General features: G+C 34.3%; 1 protein-coding gene across 2 annotated transcripts in view; it reads left to right on the forward strand.

Annotated features, from left to right (window-relative positions):
* The window catches only part of LOC145270540 (peroxisomal targeting signal 1 receptor-like), an 82,577-nt gene that overhangs the window by 29,044 nt on the left and 26,878 nt on the right, over nucleotides 1–26,655 (forward strand). Inside the window, exons 5-11 of one of the 2 annotated variants that reach the window (XM_080126186.1) lie at nucleotides 1,000–1,123; nucleotides 6,975–7,125; nucleotides 8,443–8,557; nucleotides 11,015–11,110; nucleotides 19,770–19,888; nucleotides 21,198–21,255; nucleotides 22,718–22,861. In XM_080126186.1, coding sequence (XP_079982312.1) covers nucleotides 1,000–1,123; nucleotides 6,975–7,125; nucleotides 8,443–8,557; nucleotides 11,015–11,110; nucleotides 19,770–19,888; nucleotides 21,198–21,255; nucleotides 22,718–22,861 — 807 coding nt within the window. Of the gene's footprint in view, nucleotides 1–999; nucleotides 1,124–6,974; nucleotides 7,126–8,439; nucleotides 8,558–11,014; nucleotides 11,111–19,769; nucleotides 19,889–21,197; nucleotides 21,256–22,717; nucleotides 22,862–26,655 lie in introns of both variants that reach the window. The other variant, XM_080126183.1, reaches the window with a different exon arrangement.

Raw genomic sequence — 26,655 nt, forward strand, 5'->3', positions numbered from 1 at the left:
TATACTTTGATTTTCAAATTTTAAATTATCAATCACATTACTTAATATTGAATAAGCTCTAGGATATTTACCTATCGAGCTTATTATATATCTAAATTACAACAAGCACTTTTTCTTTCCTGTATTTTAATTAAACTAGTAATTTCACTGTTACATTAAAATACACTCCGCTCTTTAGACTATTGTTCTAATCTCCTTTAAATTATATATATATATATATATATATATATATATATATATATATATATATATAATGCTTGTTTGATAAAATTCAAAATGGCGTAATGGAAACATATTAAAGGTATTTGCAGGTTCTCTTCCAATTTTCAGATTTTAATCATGTCAAATCACACTTCATTTCCTTTTGACGGATTGATTGTTGCTATTTCTTCTGATGAGTTAAGGGCAAAATAGATTCACTAATTGATATAATAATCAAGTGATTGATTTTGTGCTACAAAACAGATACTGTCAAAAATTGTGAAAGTCAACTGAATTAAAGGAATAAATTATAAGATGGTCAACATCATGAACTTTGGAATATAAGTTTTTCTCATTTATTCTCTATATTGCTCTGTAATTACATTGAACTTCTTATTAGTATATATTATAAGAAAATGTATTTCTACAGAAATATATATATATATATATATTTTTCTTAGGGGTGTTTGGTAAGTGGGAACTGTTTATGCCCTCTCTCTCTCACTAATATATATATATATATATTTTAAAAATTTTAAAAATTTTAAAATTATAAATCACATTACTTAATATTGAATTAGCTCTAGGACATTTAACTATCGAGCTTATTATATATCTAAATTACAACGAGCATTTCCTGTATTTTAATTAAACTAGTAATTTCACTATTACATTAAAATACACTTAGCTCTTTAGACTATTATTCTAATCTCCTTTAAATTATATATATATATATATATATATATATATATATATATATATATATATATATATATATATAATTTTTTGTGCCAACAGTGGACAGATGAGTTTTTGCAAGGTCAGAATATCCAGGCTGCCCCAGAGACGTTTCATATGGGCAGTCTTTTACAAGAAATGAGACAGATTGAAGAAGCGGAACTCTTCCAAGAACCTCAGACGGGTGAGTATAATAGACTATCAGCTTCCTTGGACAGGAGGAGTATTAGTGCAGTTGTCGGAAAATAATGCTTAGTCGTTTTTTTTTTTTTTTTTTTTTTTTTTAAACTTAAAACCAAAATTGCAAAGGCTGCTGCAAAAAAAGTGGGTTTTCTCTATCGAGCTTGAGGACTACTCGCACCTACTGTACCTGTACAAAGTCATCATTCGCCCATGCATGGAATATTTTTGCCACATTTGGGCCCATGCATCTACGACCAGCCTCTCCCTGAGGACTTCTGGGGCTAAATGGGGGGGGGGGGATGGAGGCAAATGCTGAACTTAGTCATTTATTTTATGCCTTGTTCACAGTGCACTCACAGGGGACCATGCTGGCTTCATTTGTTTAACCAGAATTCTTGGACACTGTCAGGGATGTAAGATTCAACAAGGCATTTGTTATAGAGTTTAGAGAGTACAACCACTAGCTCAGTGGAGCATTTCTTGATTTTTTTTTTTTTTCACTTATCAAGCATGGATCAGGCGAGACCGGCAATTATTGGTGTCAGCCGAGCGTCGTAACAGACGCAGACTAATGAAAAAAAAAAAAACAAACCGGAAAAAAATGCAAATATAAATTTTTTTTTTTTTTTTTTTTTTTTTCACCCCAAACAAGGCACATTGCCACTTTGGTGTAGGGGGCTACTATCAGGGACAGCAACTACTGGGGCACTATCCTGGGATCTGGGCGGCAAGATGTCGGTTCACGTTACACTTGAACTTCTGCATGTCAGTACAGTTAGGGAAGCAGGAACCTGGAATGGAATTCCAGAGTCTAGCGGTTCTGGGGAAGAAACTACTGGAGTAGAAAGATCTTTTACCTCTAAGGATCTCTGTGTGGGGGTGGAACTTTTACAGAAATTTCAAAAAAAAAATTTTTTTTTAAATTGAGATTTATTTAATTTTTTTATTTTGGTTGTTAATTGCCGGCAGAAGAACTTTCTTTATGAATCTTTTACTTTGGTTGACTGAACGGCCATCGACAGCAAAGAGGGAGGAGATGGGGTAGAGGAAATATTTTTTAGGGTTGCCATTTTGAACACCCATAAATAAATTTCTTTTTCTAACATGCATAGATTTATTTCCTTACCTGTCATTTTTTTTTCTGTTTGGCGAGTTTGAAAATATATTTTAGTTGCTTTCTTCCAATTCAAATATCATCTGCTTCCATTTAGATAGCACTTTTTCATTGGCTAATCAAACTCCCAAATTACAAAACAAAACAAAATAAATAACAATAAATAAATAATAAATAAAGTCACCCCCCCCCCCCCCCTTAAAAATTACTAAAAACATAACAGAAAAAAAAAAATTAAATAAATAAAATAAAAAGTCGAGTAAACGTTTCAACATTTGAACAACGCTCGGCTGACACCGATGATTGCCGGTTTCACCCGATCCATGCTTGACGGGAATTCACGAGAATTCGGGTCAAATTATGCAAGAGTACCATTTTAAAAAAAAAAATTTTTTGTGTCATGTCTATGAGAAAGGATGATTTTCAGATCATAAAGTGTGGCTTCTGTCCGCATAGGAAAATTTGGGAGGGAGTTGTTTATAAGGTCTAAAGTGGATTTGTTCGTTTCAGGTATAATAAGTATAAATTAAATTTGTGTTCGAGATTTTTTTTTTTTTTTTTTGACGTTTCTGAATTTTTGAGATGAGGATTGGTTATTCATATTATTTGGATCCATTGGATTACTGTTCTCATCTTGAATGTCATTTTCACAACGTTTTGGTCGATGTAACCTCCGACCTTCTCCAGGTGTATCTTGTCGAACTCCGGAATGTTTCTGTCTAGGACCCGTGGCGCAGTGGTTAGAGTACTTGGAAAAATCAATTGTAAAAAGTAACCTTCTCCTGAAGGTTGAAGGTTCAATTCTCACTGTGGGCGATCAAAAAATACAGTTGCGAATTACTTAGGACCCCTATCCAGTCATTGCACGCTACCCCCATGAAGTAAGTAGTTTTCTATACTAGGATGGCTAATGATGTTATTTCCTATCATATGTGCTGCCTCTTTAAGTTTTCTGATCTGCTATCTTTCTTCTGTGTTCAGTATTGTTGGACGCCCTTAATCACAAAAAGAACAAGCAAGACATAGCCCAGCCCAAGGGAGGTAACTCCACAAAAACAAAAAATATTTTTTCTTGGAGTTGCCCTCTTGCATCGTGTTTTTTATTTTTTATTTTTTTAACAAACAAAAATACGCATGAATATCGATCCTCTGTTTTGTGAAGCATATCTTAGTGATCCCTGAAGATTGAACCTTTTATGATCTACGGACCCACCCTCAAGCCCATGGTTTGAATTCTTGTAATGCAGAGTCAACCCTCTTTTTCCTTAGTAATAGAAGCATGTTCTCAACACCTGAAGAAGGTAGCAGGTTTCAGCAACTGAAACGTTGTGTTAATAACACCCAAGATGAGAATAATAGTCCGATTAATCACCATAACGCAATATATATTTAATCATAGATGTGTGAGCGACTTTATGAAGCTAATTTGCATATTTCTTCGAAAAACGGACGTTCATTAATTTTTTTATCATATCTTATCTGATGATTGGTTTCATTTCACTATTATGCTGAATTCTATTTATGCATAGTTTCTACATTATGCATAATTGTGTAGAATGTAAGATGAAAACCTTCTAGTACATGGAAATTTTGAATATATGGAGAAATAAAAAAGGAACACGTACATCAAGTCTGTTGCCAAGGTTGCTGGGAAGATGGTGGGATCCTTCTACCGCTCCAGAAGATATCTCACTACTGATGCAATTCTCTATCTATATAAAAGCCAAGTACGTCTAAGGATGGAGTACTGCTGCCACATCTGAGCAGGAGCTGCTAAAAACAGCCTATCCTGCCTTGACAGAGTAGAAAATAGACTTCGTGGCTTAGTGAGGGATGCCCTTTTCTCTTCCCTGCAAACTCTCTCCCACAGAAGAGACGTTGCGAGCCTCTCTTTGTTTTATCATTACTTCCATAGCAAGTGTTCGTCTGAGCTCCAATCTCTGGTCTCCCCTTGCCAACCTTTCACGATAAACACCCGTCTAGCTGAAACCATTGTCAATAATTTTCCCCACTCTTTATCTGTGCCTAAATCAAAATGTAAATTCCATGAACAAAGCTTCTTCCTTAGAACTGCACACCTGTGGAACTCTGTTCCGTTTGCCTGTTTCCCACCTGACTACAACTTGGATGTCTTCAAGTCCAACATAAACAAATTCCTGATAAAAAGCCCCCTTAAGACACTCTATCAAAACCCCCAATACTAATGATTACTACAATACTATCTCATTGATTACTGTGCAAGCAATAACCCTTATCCCCAGTGGCTTCCGGGCCTTGATAAGTGGTGACTACCATGTAAAAAAAAAACAAAAAAACTGAGTTGTGTGTTCATCAACGTTTTTTGGTCTTATAAATCCACGTTTATTTATTATCTAATCTTCCATGGCCGGGTTCATACCGAATGGTATATATATCATTTAATTGGAATCCGTTATTGAGATGAGTATTATTTATTCATTACGGACAATTATCCTCATTTTCCTTAGTTTAACTTTGTGGTCGTATATTTCAACATGGTCCCTAATACCATAATCAGGGTGGTCTGTTTGGTATTTTTTTTTTACTTTAGCTAAAAATACAAACACACACACACTGCCCGCCTGACATACAGGCAGGCAAATATATAAAAGAAAAGACCATCAAACCAGATATTGTAATATGGAACAAGCCTGAAAGAACTGCGCTCATTATCGACGTCACAGTCCCAGATGATTTTGGCCTTAATAGAGCTGAATGGGAAAAGATAAAAAAATATCAAGACCTAAAAAATTATCTAAAAACGACATGGTCTCTGAAAGAAATAAACATTATGCCAGTTGTGATAGGAGCAACTGGCTTAATAAAAAAGAATCTTCAGAAATACTTAGAAGCAATCCCTGGAAGACCAAGCTGTAACGAAATACAAATAGCAGCCATAAAGGGAACAGCATCTATTCTTAAAAGAGCCCTTGGATATAAATTTAAATCATAACAGAATCAAGTGTTAGCTCGAGGAGGAGTTAGCTCCCTTGATATCTTAAAACTAACTGAAGTTAAAAAAAAAAAAAGGAGGCGGGCGTTAACTGATTTATGTCAAGTGCTTGTCTCGTATTATTTTTTCGTAGTGCGATCACGAAGGTGATGGGGGTAAAATTTTTGGTTGATTTTTTTTTTTTAAATTATAATAACAAACAAATTGATTTTTTTTTTTTAAATTATAATAACAAACAAAATGATTTTTTTTTTAAATTATAATAACAAACAAATTGATTTTTTTTTAAAATTATAATAACAAACAAATTGATTTTTTTTTAAAATTATAATAACAAACAAATTGATTTTTTTTTTTTAAATTATAATAACAAACAAATTGATTTTTTTTTTAAATTATAATAACAAACAAATTGATTTTTTTTTAAAATTATAATAACAAACAAATTGATTTTTTTTTTAAATTATAATAACAAACAAAATGATTTTTTTTTAAAATTATAATAACAAACAAAATGATTTTTTTTTTAAATTATAATAACAAACAAATTGATTTTTTTTAAAATTATAATAACAAACAAAATGATTTTTTTTAAAAATTATAATAACAAACAAATTGATTTTTTTTTTAAATTATAATAACAAACAAATTGATTTTTTTTTAAAATTATAATAACAAACAAAATGATTTTTTTTTTAAATTATAATAACAAACAAATTGATTTTTTTTTTTAAATTATAATAACAAACAAATTGATTTTTTTTAAAAATTATAATAACAAACAAATTGATTTTTTTTTAAAATTATAATAACAAACAAATTGATTTTTTTTAAAATTATAATAACAAACAAATTGATTTTTTTTTTTAAATTATAATAACAAACAAAATGATTTTTTTTTTTAAATTATAATAACAAACAAAATGATTTTTTTTTTTAAATTATAATAACAAACAAAATGATTTTTTTTTTTAAATTATAATAACAAACAAAATGATTTTTTTTTTTAAATTATAATAACAAACAAAATGATTTTTTTTTTAAATTATAATAACAAACAAAATGATTTTTTTTTTTAAATTATAATAACAAACAAATTGATTTTTTTTTTTAAATTATAATAACAAACAAAATGATTTTTTTTTTTAAATTATAATAACAAACAAATTGATTTTTTTTTTAAAATTATAATAACAAACAAATTGATTTTTTTTTTTAAATTATAATAACAAACAAAATGATTTTTTTTTAAAATTATAATAACAAACAAAATGATTTTTTTTTTAAATTATAATAACAAACAAATTGATTTTTTAAAAAAACTATAATAACAAACAAAATGATTTTTTTTTTTTAATTATAATAACAAACAAATTGATTTTTTTTTTAAATTATAATAACAAACAAAATGATTTTTTTTTTTAAATTATAATAACAAACAAATTGATTTTTTTTTTAAATTATAATAACAAACAAATTGATTTTTTTTTTAAATTATAATAACAAACAAATTGATTTTTTTAAAAATTATAATAACAAACAAAATGATTTTTTTTTTTAAATTATAATAACAAACAAATTGATTTTTTTTTAAAATTATAATAACAAACAAATTGATTTTTTTTTTTAAATTATAATAACAAACAAATTGATTTTTTTTTTAAATTATAATAACAAACAAATTGATTTTTTTTTTAAAATTATAATAACAAACAAATTGATTTTTTTTTTTTAAATTATAATAACAAACAAATTGATTTTTTTTAGCTCCAGCGATTGCCGATTTAGCCATCTCTTCAAACTGGGAAAATGAGTTTATGAATTCTGACGCCAAAAGAGATTTTATTAACAACCTGCCTGACATGGCCCCTATGAAATGGGCCAGTGATTATTTGGAAACCAGTGATGAAAAACCGTGGTAAGCATTTAATATTTTATGTTTTGGATTTTTTTTTTTTTTTTTTTTTATCTATTGAGTTCAAAATAGTGTAGTTTGTTAGATTTTACGTCGTCTATATATTAAGCATTTAATATTTTGGTACTTGTACAGTTTAATCAAGAGATCAAAAATGAAAATATCAAAAAAAGGTTATATTGTACGTATCCGTTATGGAATGAAGTTCTCCGAAAAAAAATTTCACTTAATTTCATCAAATAGTTTAATTTTTTTTTTTTTTTTTTTTTTTACAGCGAAAAAAAACAATTTATGACACCGAGCAAAAGGTTCGATTTTAAGGAAGAAAAGCTAGTATTAAAGATGGGGAGGGAGTATCGGCGCTTTAACTGGAGTTATCTCCCCATGGCGTGTTTAACAAATTCCATAATGGCTGACTTCAACGCGCTCTCATAAAAATGTGTTTCCGCTGTTAAAAAAAATTACTTGATCAAATTAAATGATTTTTTTTTTTTTTTTTTTTCCTGGAGATCTTCAGTCCACACTGGATACGTTCGATATAACCTTTTCGATATTTTCATTTTTTAATGTCTTTATTAAACTTTACCAATATTTTTTTTATATTACAGGGTGTCCAAAAAGTCACTGAAGGGTTTTGAACTATTTTCTTTTTTTTTTTTTTTTTTTTTTTTTTGTATACTTTCTGACACTTGGGTGCGTTTCGTCTCGGGAAGCCAATATCTTCAGACAACCTGATCTGGTAGCACCAGTTGTGTGGGTGGGAGGTGTCGTTGATAGTATCATGCCTTAATTTTTTTGCAAGAAAAAAGCTGCGACAAAATATGCATCGTATCAAGTTTATAATAAGATGGTGCATATTGTGGGGGGTGGAACACTCATTGGTGACTTATTCTTGTTAAAAGTATTTATTTATTTTATTTTTTTTTGTAATCTTTCTAACACTTGGGTGGGTGAAGGGCGTCGATAGTATCATATGTAATTTTTTTTTTATCCCAGAGGAAAACAAAAGCTGCAACAAAATGACCTGATTTTTCAATCAAGATTATATTAAGATTGAGAGGGGGCCGGGAAACTCTTTTGGGTCAAGATCAAAGTGTAGTACCTGTTCTTCAGATGCTACACTTCAATTTCTTGTTCTCTGTTAGTGGAGGAGACATCCTTTACGACTGAGATAATTTTTATTTTTTGTTCCTTTGCTCCACATTAAAAAACGACCCTGGTGTCCAACTCTGTTCCGTAGGGAGACATTGGAAATAGGAACTCTTATTGGTAATTATAATTTTTTGCTCTTATTAAAAGCATTTTTTTTTTATTTAGTAGGTTGGATGAATTGAAAAGTACACTGGCATTGGCCGACACAAAACTGCAGGACGATGCACAAAATATCACAGAGGAATCGGTGTACGCCTTGGAAAAGCCACTATCCATTAACGAAGTAAGCAAGGTTGATGACAAAAAAACGGGGTGGAACAATAAATTTGTCGCCCTAAATGAACAACACTGCAGCTTTATTTTAACATTTTTATTGAAATTATTTTATCGGTTTTAATTAAACCACGTGAATTATTTTGAATGTTTTAATTAAACCACGTGAATTATTTTGAATGTTTTAATTAAAACACGTGAATTATTTTGAATGTTTTAATTAAATCCTGAATTATTTTGAATGTTTTAATTAAATCATGAATTATTTTGAATGTTTTAATTAAATCATGAATTATTTTGAATGTTTTAATTAAATCATGAATTATTTTGAATGTTTTAATTAAATCCTAATTTTGAATGTTTAAATTAAATCATAATTTTGAATGTTTTAATTAAATCCTAATTTTGAATGTTTTAATTAAATCCTAATTTTGAATGTCTTAATTAAATCCTAATTTTGAATGTCTTAATTAAATCCTAATTTTGAATGTCTTAATTAAATCCTAATTTTGAATGTCTTAATTAAATCCTAATTTTGAATGTCTTAATTAAATCCTAATTTTGAATGTCTTAATTAAATCCTAATTTTGAATGTTTTAATTAAATCCTAATTTTGAATGTTTTAATTAAATCCTAATTTTGAATGTTTTAATTAAATCCTAATTTTGAATGGTTTAATTAAATCCTAATTTTGAATGTTTTAATTAAATCCTAATTTTGAATGTTTTAATTAAATCCTAATTTTGAATGTTTTAATTAAATCCTAATTTTGAATGTTTTAATTAAATCCTAATTTTGAATGTTTTAATTAAATCCTAATTTTGAATGTTTTAATTAAATCCTAATTTTGAATGTTTTAATTAAATCCTAATTTTGAATGTTTTAATTAAATCCTAATTTTGAATGTTTTAATTAAATCCTAATTTTGAATGTTTTAATTAAATCCTAATTTTGAATGTTTTAATTAAATCCTAATTTTGAATGTTTTAATTAAATCCTAATTTTGAATGTTTTAATTAAATCCTAATTTTGAATGTTTTAACTAAATCATAATTTTGAAAGGTTTCGATTAAGCCGCATAAATAATTTTGTAAGGTTTCGATTAAGCCGCATAAATAATTTTGAAAGGTTTCGATTAAGCCGCATAAATAATTTTGAAAGGTTTCGATTAAGCCGCATAAATAATTTTGAAAGGTTTCGATTAAGCCGCATAAATAATTTTGAAAGGTTTCGATTAAGCCGCATAAATAATTTTGAAAGGTTTCGATTAAGCCGCATACATAATTTTGAAAGGTTTTCATTAAGCCGCATAAATAATTTTGAAAGGTTTCGATTAAGCCGCATAAATAATTTTGAAAGGTTTCGATTAAGCCGCATAAATAATTTTGAAAGGTTTTCATTAAGCCGCATAAATAATTTTGAAAGGTTTTCATTAAGCCGCATAAATAATTTTGAAAGGTTTTCATTAAGCCGCATAAATAATTTTGAAAGGTTTTCATTAAGCCGCATAAATAATTTTGAAAGGTTTTCATTAAGCCGCATAAATAATTTTGAAAGGTTTTCATTAAGCCGCATAAATAATTTTGAAAGGTTTTCATTAAGCCGCATACATAATTTTGAAAGGTTTTCATTAAGCCGCATAAATAATTTTGAAAGGTTTTCATTAAGCCGCATACATAATTTTGAAAGGTTTCGATTAAGCCGCATAAATAATTTTGAAAGGTTTTCATTAAGCCGCATAAATAATTTTGTAAGGTTTCGATTAAGCCGCATACATAATTTTGAAAGGTTTCGATTAAACGACTGGAAATGATTGCAATTTCAATTAATCAATTTTAATTATTTTGAAAGATTAAATTAAATTTTGAGCACTTCTGCATTACATGGCCCGCGCCATTGTTAGGGGGTGATAACTCTTATTTATTTTCGGTCATATAACACGGCAACTAATGAACAAGGAATTTTTTTCCGGAACACAAAAATATTTGAAAACCAAAACGTTTATTTATTTATTGTATAAAAATGTATCCATGTATAATTGCCAAAAAATTGTTGAAAACTTTGTGCAAGAAAATGTAATTTTAATAAAACAATTTTTTATAAAGTAAAATTGGATTTTTTTTCCGAACAATTTAATAAATTATTAAATGAAACATTTTTCAGCTTAAAGCAACATTGGATTTTTTTTTTTTTTATAATTTTTTTTTTTTTTTAGTAAAATTAACATAATATAGTGTTAATTTTTCTCTGACACCTGTTGAAGTGTCAATAATATATTATAGTTTTAATTTTTAAATTAATAAACTATTTGAACGGACAGAAGTGCCAGCTCGCAACAATTTAGTGAAATGCACCCCCCCAAATGGTGGCGTCTGTGTAATGCAGAAGTGCCAAATTTTGTGTAGTGTTGCTTTTGAATCTTACACCTTATTTTTTTATTTTTATTTTTTTTTGTATCGTTTTCCAGATTTTGAAAGCAATTAAAGTTGATCCGCTTGAAAAAACTGGGCAGGAGATTCTCGGAACGGCTGATGATTGGGCGCAGGATTTTTTGTCTCAACAGGTGAGAAACTTTTACAGCAACATTCGTAGGTAGTTTTCTACATTGTAACCACCATTATCGATGCAATTTTTGTCCCAGGAATTCAATGACGCTATTTCGCTTCTGACGTACGTCGATGACTGGGGTTGCTTTCTTAAAGTCTCAAACCGTCAATATCTGCAACAGAGAAATGAAACTTTCACGGCATGAATGTGTAAATCCGACTTTTACCAGCTCGCCGCGTCTTCGAAAAGTGGAGTGAACAGTAACTGGCTTGCAGCACAAAACTAGGTCAAACGTTACACCACTTCCCCGCACCGGTATATTTCGCTTTATAAATCTTAACTGAACATACTTATCAATTCCTCTCCCTTTGTGGCCGAGATGGTTAGGTGGTTGGCATTTTTTTCCCTTTCGTTTCCACCTTCGCATCAAGGCTTCGGGGTTCAATCCTGCCTTCCTACCAAAACTTTTTTTTTTTTTTTTTAACACACACACCTCCAAACACTCGGGCAATGCTGGGTACCCCTCCGCTAGTTATAGATAAAGCAATTTCTCCGATGCTGATGACATCACTCTTGTTAATAAATACACAAATAAACTCCCAAGTTTTCGTTAATATCTAATTCTAATCCTATTTCCTTTGCAAAGGAGACAAGACCAGAAATAAACCAAGGGAAAACAGTGTGTATGTCTACAGCTAAATCACAGTTTAACCTAAGCATGACTATTTACAGTAAACCCATCAAACAGGTCACCCAATTCATTTATTCACGGCATAAACTTTTTCCAGTGAGCATGGGATTATATTGAAACACAGAATCGGGCTGGGTTGGGCGGCTTTCCAAAAACACGGCACATTCTAAAAATCAAAAAGTGTTTTTTATTATTTTATCGGTGGACAAATCCTCTCTAACCTCTCCTGCTGATGATATCACTTTCATTAATGAATGCACACATAAACTCCAAGTGTTCGTATAAGAGAAAAATCCAGGTTGTCCTCGACGGTCGTACATCTAAACAATATGATATAAATGCGGGGGTGCCCCAGGGTTCTATCCTTGGACCTCTATTGTTCCTGATATTCATAAATGACCTCCCCGACAACATTGCCTCTGAGATGGGTATATATGCTGATGACACTACACTCTATGGCAGGCACGACAGGAAGACGAATGAACACATTTCTAAAGAAATGGCAGAAACACGAGAGGAAGACCTCCAATCTGTAGTGGAATGGGGACAAAAATGGTTGGTCGCGTTCAATGCTGCCAAGACTAAACTAGTTTCATTCAATAATTACAAGAAACCCTCTCTACCACCCATAGCAATGGCCAACGACTCTTTATCTGAGAGTACATCTTTCAAACTCCTTGGCCTAACGTTCACAGGAAACATGAGCTGGAACAATTACATTGAAGGCATTGCCAGGGCCGCTGCAAGAAAGGTGGGCTCTCTCTACCGTGCTAGAAAACTACTAACACCCGAAAGTATCTTGTACCTCTATAAGGCCACCATTCACCCATGTATGGAGTATTGCTGCCACATCTGGGCTGGTGCATCTGCTACTAGTCTCTCGCTCCTTGACAAGGTTCAAAAGAGAGTCGCAAACCTGATAGGCCCTGAACTGGCATCTAAGCTTCAGCCTCTGTCCCATCGACGAAATGTTGCATCCCTCTGCCTTTTCTACAAGTATTTTAGTGGTGAATGCTCTGACGAACTGCAATCACTTGTGCCCCCACGACGTGAGCACCCTCGACAAACCCGACAGGCTGCTAAATCCCACCCCCACACTGTAGAGATCCCTAGATGTAAAAGATCTTTTTACTCCAATAGTTTCTTCCCCAGAACCGCTAGACTCTGGAATTCCATCCCAGGTCCCTGCTTCCCCAACAGTACTGACGTGCAGAAGTTCAAGTGTAACGTGAACCGACACCTTGCTGCCCAAATCCCTACATAGTACCCCAGTAGTTGTTGCCCCTGATAGTAGCCCCCTACACCAAAGTGGCAATTTGCCTTGTTTGGGGTGAAAATGCAATAAAAAAAAAAAAAATGTATTAGCAAAGAATGCAAAGGAGATAGGCTTAGAAATAACCCAAAAGAAACGGTATGTATGTCTACAGCTAAATCACAGTAAAACCAAACAGGTCAACCAGTTCATTTATTTAAGGCATAAACTGACTTTTTCCAATGATCACAAGATGACATTGAAACATAGAATCGGGCTGGTTGGACAACTTTCCACAAACACAACCCCATTCAAAAATCAGCTAACCCATTAAACAGGTAACCCAATTCATTTAGGTCCTGGATATGACCATAAACTATATCCGATGGTGAGGCCCCAGCTTGCGGGGTTTGGGGAGTGTGGAGCCACCCTTTAATTGCCATTGCTCCCAGCTCCATTCTGACTCGGAGTGGTAGTACCCGTTAGGGTCCCAGCTATTGGTTAAATAGAAACCAACTTGAAAAAAAGAAATATATTCTATTAAAAACATTTTCTTCAAAATCACTGGATTCGGCATTAAATAACCTGAAAAGGGTTGATATGCCGTAAAACAACCAGCCAACCAATTTATTTAAGGCATAAACTGAGTTTCAAATTTTTATTAATGTATTTATGTATTACGAAAGAATGCAAAGGAGAACGGATTAGAAACTAAGAGAAAACAGCATATGTCTACAGCTAAATCAGTTTATTACATTTTCACCCCAAACAAGGCACATTGCCACTTTGGTGTAGGGGGGGGGGGCTACTATTAGGGGCAACAACTACTGGGGTACTATGTAGGGATTTGGGCAGCAAGATGTTGATTCACGTTGCACTTGAACTTCTGCACGTCGGTACAGTTGGAGAAGCAGAGACCTGGAATGGAATTCCAGAGTCTAGCGGTTCTGGGGAAGAAACTATTGGAGTAAAAAGATCTTTTACATCTAGGGATCTCTACAGTGTGGGGGTGGGATTTAGCAGCCTGTCTGGTTTGTCGAGGGTGTTCACGTCGTGGGTGCACAAGTGCTTGCAGTTCGTCAGAGCATTCACCACTAAAATACTTGTAGAAAAGGCAGAGGGATGCAATATTTCGTCGATGGGACAGAGGCTGAAGCTTAGATGCCAGTTCAGGGTCTATCAGATTTGCGACTCTCTTTTGAACCTTGTCAAGGAGCGAGAGACTAGTAGCAGATGCATCAGCCCAAATATGACGGCAATACTCCATACATGGGCGAATGGTGGCCTTATAGAGGTACAAGATACTTTCAGGTGTTTGTAGTTTTCTAGCACGGTAGAGAGAGCCCACCTTCCTTGCAGCGGCTTTGGTGATGCCTTCAATGTAATTGTTCCAACTCATGTTTCCTATGAACGTTAGGCCTAGGAGTTTGACCTAAACATGACTATTCCCAGTAAAGCCATCAAACAGGTCACCCAATTCATTTATTTATAACATAAACTTACTTTCCCCAGTGATCATGAAACAACATTGAGGTAGAATCGGACTGGGTTTGCGGTTTCCAATAACACAGAACTATTCTAAAAATCAAAACGAGTGGCGATAGCTGTTAAAGTAAAAGTTTATTCAAATTATGTCGTCCCAGTAGTTTTATATGGCCTTGATTGTATCACATGGACTAAAAAACTAGCCAATCGCGTTGAGGTGTTTCAAAATCGTGGAATGTGTTTTATTATGGGAAATCACTTGATCGAAAATAACCAAAATATCCACCCTAACCCTAATCCTCTGTCAAACTACTTCCCTATCTCATCTATTTGATAAAACCAAAAGCAAAAGTGTCCGTTCAGACTTGAAAAGTCCTTGAATTTTTACTTTAGGCGTGAAAAGGCCTTATTTCTATTATTACATTGAAAATATGAAAAATATATTTGAAAATCTTTTGAAAATATGAAAAATGTCTTAAAAAATCCTTGAAAATGTGGGGAAATGTCTTTGAAAATCTTTGAAAATATGAAAAATATATTTGAAAATCTTTGAAAATATGAAAAATATATTTGAAAATCTTTGAAAATATGAAAAATATATTTGAAAATCTTTGAAAATATGAAAAATATATTTGAAAATCTTTGAAAATATGAAAAATATATTTGAAAATCTTTGAAAATATGAAAAATATATTTGAAAATCTTTGAAAATATGAAAAATATATTTGAAAATCTTTGAAAATATGAAAAATGAGTACTTGTACAGTTTAATCAAGACATTAAAAATGAAAATATCGAAAAAAGTTTAAATTGTACGTATCCGTTATAGAATGAAGTTCTTTGAAAAAAAATTTCACTTTAAGTTTTTTTTTTATTTGTTTATTTATTTTTAAAAATTTTTTTATTTTTATTTATAAAAAAAAAATATATATATATATATATAATTTTTTTATTTTTATTTATAAAAAAAAAAATATATATATATATATATATATATATATTTTTTTTTTATATATATATATATATAATTTTTTATATATATATATATATATATATATATATATATAATTTTTTTATTTTTATTTATAAAAAAAAAATATATATATATATATATATTATTTTTTTTTATAGCGAAAAAACAATTTATGATACTGAGCAAAAGGTTTGATTTTTAGGAAGAAAAGCTAGTATTAAAGATGGGGAGTGTCGGCGCTTTAACTGGAGTTATCTCCCCGTGACGTGTTAAATAAATTCCATAATGGCTGACTTTAACGCGCTCTCATAAGAACGTGTTTTTCTGCTGTGAAAAAAAAAAACTACTTGATCAAATTAAGTGAAATATTTTTTGGAGATCTTCAGTCCAACACAAATACGTACAATATAACCTTTTTTTTCGATATTTTCATTTTTTTAATGTCTTTATTAAACTGTACAAGTACAGAAGAATGTCTTGAAAAATCCTTGAAAATATGAAAAATGTCTTGAAAAATCCTTGAAAATATGAAAAATGTCTTGAAAAATCCTTGAAAATATGAAAAATGTCTTGAAAAATCCTTGAAAATATGAAAAATGTCTTGAGAAATCCTTTAAAATATTAAAAATGTCTTGTAAAAATCCTTGAAAATATGAAAAATGTCTTGAAAAATCCTTGAAAATATTAAAAATGTCTTGAAAAATCCTTGAAAATATTAAAAATGTCTTGAAAAATCCTTGAAAATATTAAAAATGTCTTGAAAAATCCTTGAAAATATTAAAAATGTCTTGAAAAATCCTTGAAAATATTAAAAATGTCTTGAAAAATCCTTGAAAATATTAAAAATGTCTTGAAAAATCCTTGAAAATATGAAAAATGTCTTGAAAAATCCTTGAAAATATGAAAAATGTCTTGAAAAATCCTTGAAAATATGAAAAATGTCTTGAAATTGGTATGTATGTCGACAGCTAAATCACAGTTTAACCTAAACCTGCCTATGCACAGTAAACCCATTAAAGTCAGCCAATTCTCAACAGTTGAGAAATTATTGAAAAATATACTTGATACATCATTTTCCTTGGTTATGCGTTTTGAGTTTTTGTAGATATGTTACGTTTAATGGTATTATTCGGATTCTTTGGATTACTGTTTTCATGTTGATTGTTATTTCCACAACGTTTTGGTTGCTGCAACCTTCGGCCTTCTTCAGGTATATCATGTCGAACTCTGGAATCTTTCTGCAGGATAGAACGATTAAATTGTCGCCTTAAAGAAAACAACACTACTTATCAAGGCCCGAAGCCACTAGAGGATAAGTGGTCACTCTCGAGTAAAAAAAAAAAAAAAACTTACACATTATTTTGCAAGCCTATCTTTGTTTTATCGTTATTTCCATGGCAAGTGCTCGTCTAAGCTCCAATCTCTGGCCCCCCCCTCCTCGCCAATCTTTCACGAAAAACACCCGTCTAGCTGAAACCACTGTCAAAAATTTTCCCCACTTTTTATCTGTGCCTAAATCAAAACGTAGATTCCATGAACAAAGCTTCTTTCTTAGAACTGCACACCTGTGGAACTGTCTTCCGTTTGCCTGTTTCCCTCCCGACTACAACTTGGATGTTTTCAACTTCAAGTCCGACATAAACAAATTCCTGACAAACCGCCTCCTTAAGTAAGACACTTTATCAAATCTCCATTATTAACGATTACTAAGATATTATCCCATTGATTACTGTACACGCAATAACCCTTATCCCCGAGTGGCCTCCAGGCCTTGATAAGTGATGACTTCCATGTAAAAAAAAAAAAAAATGCACATTACTTAGGACTTTTACCAAAAGTCATGTACTGAAATAACAATTACAAAAAAAAAAATCTTTAATTTTTTCTGTTTTTATTTTTTTAAATTCCATTTCCACCCCAAACAAGGCACAGTGCCATTCTGATGTAGGGGGCTACTATCGCGGACATAAGTTGCAGGGATATTATGAAGGGAGTTGAGCAGCAAGATGCTTATTCACATTGCACTTGAACTTCTGCATGTCAGTACAGTTGGGAAAGCAGAATCCCGGAAGGGAGTTCCAAAGTCTTGCAGTTCTTCTGGAAAATCTACGACAGTGTAGTAAATAATAGGCAGTCAATTATTCCCCCACTATCAAACAATCATGAGGTTGCTTGCACGGCAACCGACAAGGCTAATCTGCTTGCCAGTCGGTTTGCCTCAAACTTCACACTGGACCCGGCACACCACTCACTCCCTGATTTTCCTTTGCGGACAGATGCCACATTAGATGATTTGAAAATCACCCCCTCTCAGGTACATAGTATCATAAAAAACCTAGACACCTCAAAAGCATGTGGACCTGATCTCATGCCAGCTGTGCTATTAAAAAAATGCTCTGCTGAGGTTGCTCCAGTTCTCTCCAAACTTTACAATAGATGCCTTAATGAATCTTGCTTTCACGAATTTTTTTTTATTTTATTTTTTTTTTTATTACATTTTCACCCTAAACAAGGCAAATTGCCACTTTGGTGTAGGGGGCTACTATCAGGGGCAACAACTACTGGGGTACTATGTAGGGATTTAGGCAGCAAGGTGTCGGTTCACGTTACACTTGAACTTCTGCACGTCAGTACTGTTGGGGAAGCAGGGACCTGGAATGGAATTCTAGAGTCTTGCGGTTCTGGGGAAGAAACTATTGGAGTAAAAAGATCTTTTACATCTAGGGATCTTTACAGTGTGGGGGTGGGATCTAGTAGCCTGTCGGGTTTGTCGAGGGTGCTCGCGTCGTGGGGGCACAAGTGATTGCAGTTCGTCAGAGCATTCACCACTAATAATACTGGTGAAAGAACTAAATTATCGCCTCATTAGCCTCCTCCCGCTTTTCACCAAAATATTGTAGTCCTTAGTAAATCAAGCCCTAGTTTAACACCTAACAGCTGCTAAACTCCTGACCGACAAACAATATGGATTTAGGCAAGCCCGTTCAACAGCAGATATCTTAACTGTAGACTCTGAACGTATATACCGTTCATTGGACAAAACAGGGGAAGGTAGAGCGGTAGGCCTTGGTATATCTAAAGCTTTTGATAAGGTATGGCATGATGGCACGAATTAGATCATATGGTATCACTGGAAGAATACATAATGTAATAAAAAAGTTGTCCTCGACGGACGTACATCTAAACAATATGATATAAACGCGTGCATCTGCTGCTTGTTTCTCACTCCTGAACCGGGTTCAAAAGAGTCGCTAACCTAATAAGTCCTGAACTGTCATCTAGGCTTCAGCCTCTGTCCCATCGACAAAATGTTGCATCCTTCTGCCTGTTCTACAAATACTTTAATGGTGAGTGCTCTGACGAACTGCAAACACTTGTACCTCCTCGACGTGACTACCCCCGACAAACCCAACAAGCAGTTCTATGGTCTCCCCCCCCCCCTCGCCTAACTTTCACAAGAAACACTCGTCTAGCTAAAAACACTATCAATAATTCCTCCCACTCTTTATCTGTGCCTAAACCTAAACGTAGATTCCATAAACAAAGCTTCTTTCTTAGAACTGCACGCCTGTGGAATTGTCTTCCGTTTTCCTGCTTTCCGGCTGACTACAATATGGTTGTGTTCAAGTCTAACGTAAATAAGTTCTTGATGAGCCGTTCCATATAAGTTATCAAATTTACCGAATTTTCATTACTAATGATTACTATATTGTCCAATTTCTACTGTACACTCTTTAACCCTTATCCTTGAGTAGCCTCTTGGCCTTGATAATGTGGTGATGCCTATGTAAAAAAAAAAAAAAGTCCCACCCCTTTACAGTAGAGGTCCCTAGTTGTAAGAAAGCCAATAGTTTCTTCCCCAGAACAGCAAGTCTTTGGAACTCCCTTCCGGGATTCTGCTTTCCCAACTGTACTGACATGCAGAAGTTCAAGTGTAATGTGAACAAACATCTTGCTACTCAACTCCCTTCATAATGCCCCTGCAAATTATGTCCCCGATAGAAGCCCCCTAATTCAAAGTGGCACTGTGCTTTGTTGGGGTGAAAATTGAATAAAAAAAAAAATAAAAATAAAAGTTCTGGGGAAGAAACGATTGTAGTAAAAGGCTCTCTTACATCTAGGGATCTCTGTGTAGGGGTGGAATTTAGCTGTTTGTCGGGGGTATTTACGTCAAGAGGGGGTACTGTTCATGTACCGAAATAACAATTGCATATTACGCATCATAGTTTTTTTTCATTTGCTCTTTTTTCTAACTGATTTTTTTGTCATTTCAGAGTACCGAGTCTTTGGTTGACCAATGGCAACAGGAATTTGCCAATGGGAGTGGAGCTGGTAAAATCTCCGAAGAAATATTCTGGGACAAACTCCAAGAACATTGGGAAGATGTCGACAGGTCCATGTAGAATTATTTATTAGTTATTTTCTTTTATAAAATAGGATACCCCGGCACTTATTTCCCCCCCCTTTTTTTTTTACATAGGCATCACCACTTATCAAGGCCCAGGGGCCACTCAAGGATAAGAGTTAAAGAGTGTACAGTAGTCAATTGGACAATATAATAATTGTCAGTAATGTAAATTTTTTAACATAGGGGGAACGACTTATCAAGAACTTGTTTACATTGGACTTGAAGACACACAAGAGACACTAACACGTACAAACACAAGTTTGCCTTTGGGGCAAGATCAAAGTGTAGTATCTGTTCTTCAGATGCTGCACTTCAATTTTTTTTTCTTCATCAGTGGAGGAGAAATCCTTCACGACTGAGACAATTTTTATTTTTGTTCCTTTTCTCCATGTTAAAAAAAACGGCCCTGGTATCTATGTCCCGTGGGGAGGCACTGTAAATAGGAACACAAGAGACACTAACACACACAAAACCACTAACACACACACACACAGCCACTAACACACACACACAGGCACTAACACACACACACACACACAGGCACTAACACACACACACACAGGCACTAACACACACACACACAGGCACTAACACACACACACACAGCCACTAACACACACACACAGGCACTAACACACACACACACACACACTAACACACACACACACACACAGGCACTAACACACACACACACACACACACACACACACACAGGCACTAACACACACACACACACACAGGCACTAGCACACACACACACAGGCACTAACACACACACACACACACACTAGCACACACACACAGACACTAGCACACACACACAGACACTAGCACACACACACAGACACTAGCACACACAGACACTAGCACACACAGACACTAGCACACACACACACAGACACTAGCACACACACACAGACACTAGCACACACACACACAGACACTAGCACACACACACACAGACACTAGCACACACACACACAAGACACTAACAGACACTAACACACACACACACACACACACAAGACACTAACACAAGTCATTATCCAAGTTCACTATGAATTTATGTAATGGTTAAATTTTTGGCGTGAATAAAACCAGCATTTTCTTCCAATTTATTAAATGTCGTCTGCTGAGATGTTCATTGGCTAATCACACAGCACGATTTTTCATTGGTCTTTGCCATAATCTCTGTGTGTGTGTGTGTGTGTGTGTGTGTTACAAAAGTTGGCTATAAATTATCACTTTTCCTTGTTTTTATTTATTTTATTTTTTATTTATTTTTTTTTTTTAGAAATTCCAATATGGGACATCCATGGCTGTCAGAATATTCCCTGACTAATGTTTACCCGGTAAGAGATGTAACAGGCTTCAGTTAATTATTTTTAAATTTATTAAATTATGCAATTAAACTGAATATAAATTGTAGCGAATTGAAGATATATGTATGTTAGTGTTGGGACGATGGATCAGAATAGGAAAAATCGGAACTTTTCTGGGTATTGGAATCGGAAAAAATTTACTCTTAATTTCTGATTCCAAAAACGATTCCTTAAGAAACATGTTAAACTTGATTATACATTCTTGGCACTTAAGATAAAATGCACATTTATTATTTTTAAGCAACTAGTGGCTTCCTTCAGTCTTGACAGACTATGATGGCTTGGATTTTTATAAAACTTTCTGATTTCTTTATAATTTGTTTGTCTATACTTCACGATAACTCTTGGGTGTGCCCTAGGGGCTCTTTTAGGGTTAATAAAAACACTCTATTTTTAGGACTATTTTACTATATTTGTCCAAAAGTTTTTGTGCGTGCCTATTTAGCAGTTTTGCATGGTGCTGAACTCAAATTTAAATATGTTAAGGCCTTGGGGACTTTTTGGGCTAAATGGAGGAGGGGCAAATGATGGACTTGTCATTTCTTTTTTTGCATGGTGCAGAATTCAAATTTACATATATTAACTGCACCGGTTTTTTCATTTTCACCAGGATTTGACGTCCCCCTGGTGAGTTGGGGGGGGGGGGCAAATGCTGAACTTTTTGTCATTTTTTTTATGCCTTGTTCACTGTGCATTCACAGGGGACCATGCATGCTTCACTTGTTTTTTTTACTAATAGTTGTTCTACTTAATGGATTTTCGTAATTTTTGGATATATTACTATTTTCAGCATGACAACTAAGTATATAATATTTTTGCTTAAAATGATATGTCTTAAATTATAAATTTTCCTAGTGTGTCTGTGTCGCGGTTTATCTCAGCCTAGAGGCAACCCACCCAGGCAAGTAAGGTACCGAAATGAAGCTTATGACCCAGCGGATGTTTTAGTGATATTTGTCCATGTTTGTATGGAAATGCAAAAAAAAAAAAAAATGCAAAAAAATAACGATTTACTAAACGTTTAATTTACTGGATATATTTTCGGTATTCACCGGAAGTTATTATCTCCCTTAGTAAGCTTGATTTACTCTGTGTGTGTGTGTGTGTGTGTGAGAGAGAGAGAGAGATGCGTGATGCGGTTTATCTCAGCCTAGAGGCAACCCACTCAGGCAAGTAAGGTACCGAAATGAAGCGGATGTTTTGGTGATATTTATATCCACTTTTGGTGTATGGAAATGCAAAAAATAATGATTTACTAAACGTTTTATTTACTGGATATTTTTCCGGTACAAGAACCCAAGTTTGCACAGCTGGGCAAACTTGGGGTCTTGTATTTAAAAAAAAATCGATTTATTGACTCGAACGTAACAAGTGCTTTTGAATTATACGATCTATTGTTTGCATTTTGTTATATTTTTATTTTGTCTTTCAGGATTATGAATTTAACCCTGAAAATCCTTTCCTGTCCAAAGCGAACGCATTCGAGACTGGGTTGGAAAAATTAAAGGAAGGGGACATTCCAAACGCAGTATTGTTTTTTGAGTCGGCTGTACAGAAGAACCCCGACCATATGGAAGTAAGTGGACTTATAACACGATAGAATGTCTTTTTTTTTTTTTTTTTTTTTTTTAGTGGTCACCACTTATCAAGGCCCAGAAGCCACTCAGGGATAAGGGTTATTGCAAGTACATTACGTTAGTGTGGAGATTTGATGAAGAAATAAATGCCGAGATAATCGGGGAGCACATACAGTGCCTAGAATTCTCAAAAGGTCACCCATCTGGTATTAGCCAGGCTAAACGTTGCTTAACTTCGGTGATCTGACGAAAACCGGTGTGTCAACGTGATTATGCCAACATTTGTTTCCAGTCGTCCTGTACATACACTTCACTTTCCACTGGTATTTTAATGGTGAATGCTCTGACGCACTGCAGACACTTGTGCCCCCACGACGTAGACACCCTCGACTCAGGAGAGGTGTGGTTGGAGATTGCACCTCCTGCCACAAAACTTTCAATCGCAGGAACCCCTTCGTGTGTATCCATAGTCTGTCAAAGACTGAAGAAGCCTGTGTATATGCAGAGAAATGATTAAAATCTTATCAAGGCCCGGAAGCCACTCAGGGATAAGGGTTATTGCAAGTACATTACGTTTGTGTGGAGATTTGATGAAGTGTTTACTTGAGGGGGCGGTTCATTAGGAATTTGTTAACGTTGGACTTGAACACATCCAAGTTGTAGTCAGGTAGGAAGCAGGCAGACAGAACAGAGTTCCACAGGCATGCAGTTCTAAGAAAGAAGCTTTGTTCATGGAATCCACGTTTTGATTTAGGCACAGATATAGAGTGGGGAAAATTTGACAGTGTATTCAGCTAGACGGGTGTTTTTCGTGACAGATTGGCGAGGGGGGACCAGAGATTGGAGTTCAGACGAGCACCTGCCATGGAAATAACGATAAAACAAGGATAGGCTCGCAACATCTCTTCTGTGGGAGAGAGGTTGCAGGGTAGAGAAAAGGGCATCCCCATGAAGTCTATTTTGTACTCTGCCAAGGCAGGATAGGCTGTTTTTAGCAGCTCCTGCCCAGATATGGCAGCAGTATTCCATCCTTGGATGTCATAAGTGCATGTGTTATGTAGTCGGGGTCCATATCGGCGACATAAATAACGGGGACTCAGAACGAAGTGTGATTTCTTTTTTTTTTTTCGATTACATTTTCACCCCAAACAAGGCAAACAGGAGTATTATGTGGGGAGTTGGGCAGCAAGATGTCAGTTCACGTTACACTTGAACTTCTGCATGTCAGTACAGTTGGGGAAGCAGGAACCCGGAAGGGAATTCCAAAGTCTAGTGGTTCTGGGGAAGAAACTACTGGAGTAGAAGGCTCTCTTACATCTAGGGATCTCTACTGTGAAGGGGTGGGATTTAGCTGCTTGTCTGGTTTGTTGGGGTATTTACGTCTAGGAGTACAAGTGCTTGCAGTTCGTCGGAGCATTCACCGTTAAAGTACTTAAAACAGACAGAGGGATGCTAAATTTCGTTGATGGAACAGAGGCTGAAGCTTAGATGACAGTTCAGGACCTATCAGGTTAGCGGCTCTCTTTTGAACCTTGTCTAGGAGTGAGATACTAGTTACAGATTGTCTAGGTGTTACATGAAAAAGGCGTGTCCCCTTTTTCATGTAAGTAAAAATAAAGAGAATTAGTAAATGAAAATAAAATCAGAGAAAACGGGAATCGAACCCTGGAGATAAGTTTTAAAGAACAATAGGTTTTAAATGGAATGTTCAGTAAATTGTTGATTCTGTTAAAATATTTAATCAATACAAATTGGGCTGGAAACTATTCATTGTTAGAAAGAATGTGGATAATAAAATATGGGTTATATGAATTAGATAAGTAGGTTGAATTCCTTTGTGAAAACAACAAAGCAAAAATGGGAAATCAGAATGTTTCGACACGTGCAGGTCGCGCATGTTGATGGCATGTGAATTGTGGTCGGACATGTATGGATTTCTCAATATAGGAAGGAGTTAGTTAGTTAGAGAAGTACGACGAGAGTCCGACCAGTTCGAACCTTGCCACCGTCTGGAAGCGAGAGGGTTAGAAAAAGAAAATGTAAAAGAAACTTTGAATTCCTGGATGCAAGCCATTGGCCGGTCAAGTGGAAGGAATAAATGCCCATCATGTTTTTTATAACTGCCGTCTTCTGTGTCCATCATTACATGAAAAAGGTATTGTCTATTTATGTGTAAAAACCATTTGAAATTCATCTAAAAAATATGTGTTAGAAAGTATGTGTGTCTATTTATGTTATATAAACACTCCCGTTCAAACAGAACTGTCAAAAACGTAAATACGTCATCTTTTAATAATAAGACAGTACATAACACCTGACCTAAATCTGCTGGACTACTTCATTTGGTCATACGTTGAGAACATCACCAACACGACCTCCCACAACACCAAAGCCAGTCTGATCGCCGCCATTCACTGAGTATTCACCGCGCTCCCACCGGAACTTGTGGAAAAGGTATGCTTCCAGTTCCAGACCCGTAGTGATTGAGGCTGAAGGCGACTACCTGAATTTCGACACCTGTTGATGGCACGTGAATTGTGGTCACGTTGGCCGGACATGCATGGATTTTTCAATATAGGAAGGAGAGTTAGTTAGTTAGTTAGAGAAGTCAGAAGAGAGTCAGAGAGTCAGACGAGAGTCCGACCAGTTCGAACCTTGCCACCGTCTGCAAGCAAGAGGGTTAGAAAAAGAAAATGTAAAAGAAACTTTGAATTCCTGGATGCAAGCCATTGACCGGTCAAATGGAAGGAATAAATGCTCATCATGGTTTTTATAACTGCCGTCTCCTATGTCCATCATTACATGAAAAAGGTATTGTCTATTTATGTGTAAAAACCATTTGAAATTCATCATCTAAAAAATGATATGTGTTAGAAAGCATGTGTGTCTATTTATGTTATATAAACACTCCCGTTCAAACAGAACTGTCAAAAGCGTAAATGTCAACCTCTCAATCTATCGGTATCAATGCCAATCTATCGGTCTATCTATCAAGATATCAAATCTCCTTCAAACTGTATTTATATTTCCCTCTCTTTATATATACTTGTTAATTTCCACATCTCTTTTCTAACAATGTTAATATCTCTCATCTCTTCTTACAACATGAACATCTCTTACTCAACACTAATCCCTCGTAAGACTCTCACAAAGAACAATACAAATACATACGTCATTTTTTAATAATAAGACAGTACGTAACATAGGAGCGAGAGACTAGTAGGAGATCTGACAATACTCCATCCAGGACTTGTGTAGAACAACGAACCATCTGAAACTGTTCTGAAACTAAACATGGCTTTTTAAAAAAAAACTTTTTTTTATTACATTTTCACCCCAAACAAGGCACATTGCCACTTTGATATAGGGGGCTACTATTAGGGACATAGGTTACAGGGGTACTAGGTGGGGAGTTGGGCAGCAAGATGTCGGTTCAGGTTACACTTGAACTTCTGCATGTCAGTACAGTTGGGGAAGCAGGAACCTGGCAGGGAGTTCCAAAGTCTAGTGGTTCTGTGGAAGAAACTACTGGAGTAGAAGGCTCTCTTACATCTAGGGATCTCTACTGTGAAGGGGTGGGATTTTACTGTGTGTCGGGTTTGTCGGGGGTATTTACGTCGAGAAGGTACAAGTGCTTGCAGTTCGTCGGAGCATTTACCGTTAAAGTACTTGTAGAACAGGCAGAGGGATGCTACATTGCGTCGATGGGACAGGCTGAAGCTTGGTTGATAGTTCAGGACCTATTAGGTTGGTGACTCTCTTTTGAACCTTGTCTAGGAGTGAGAGACTAATA

Source organism: Euprymna scolopes, chromosome 46 (assembly GCF_053919585.1).
Source record: "Euprymna scolopes isolate OS-2025 chromosome 46, ASM5391958v1, whole genome shotgun sequence".
NCBI classification, from domain to species: Eukaryota; Metazoa; Mollusca; class Cephalopoda; order Sepiida; family Sepiolidae; genus Euprymna; species Euprymna scolopes.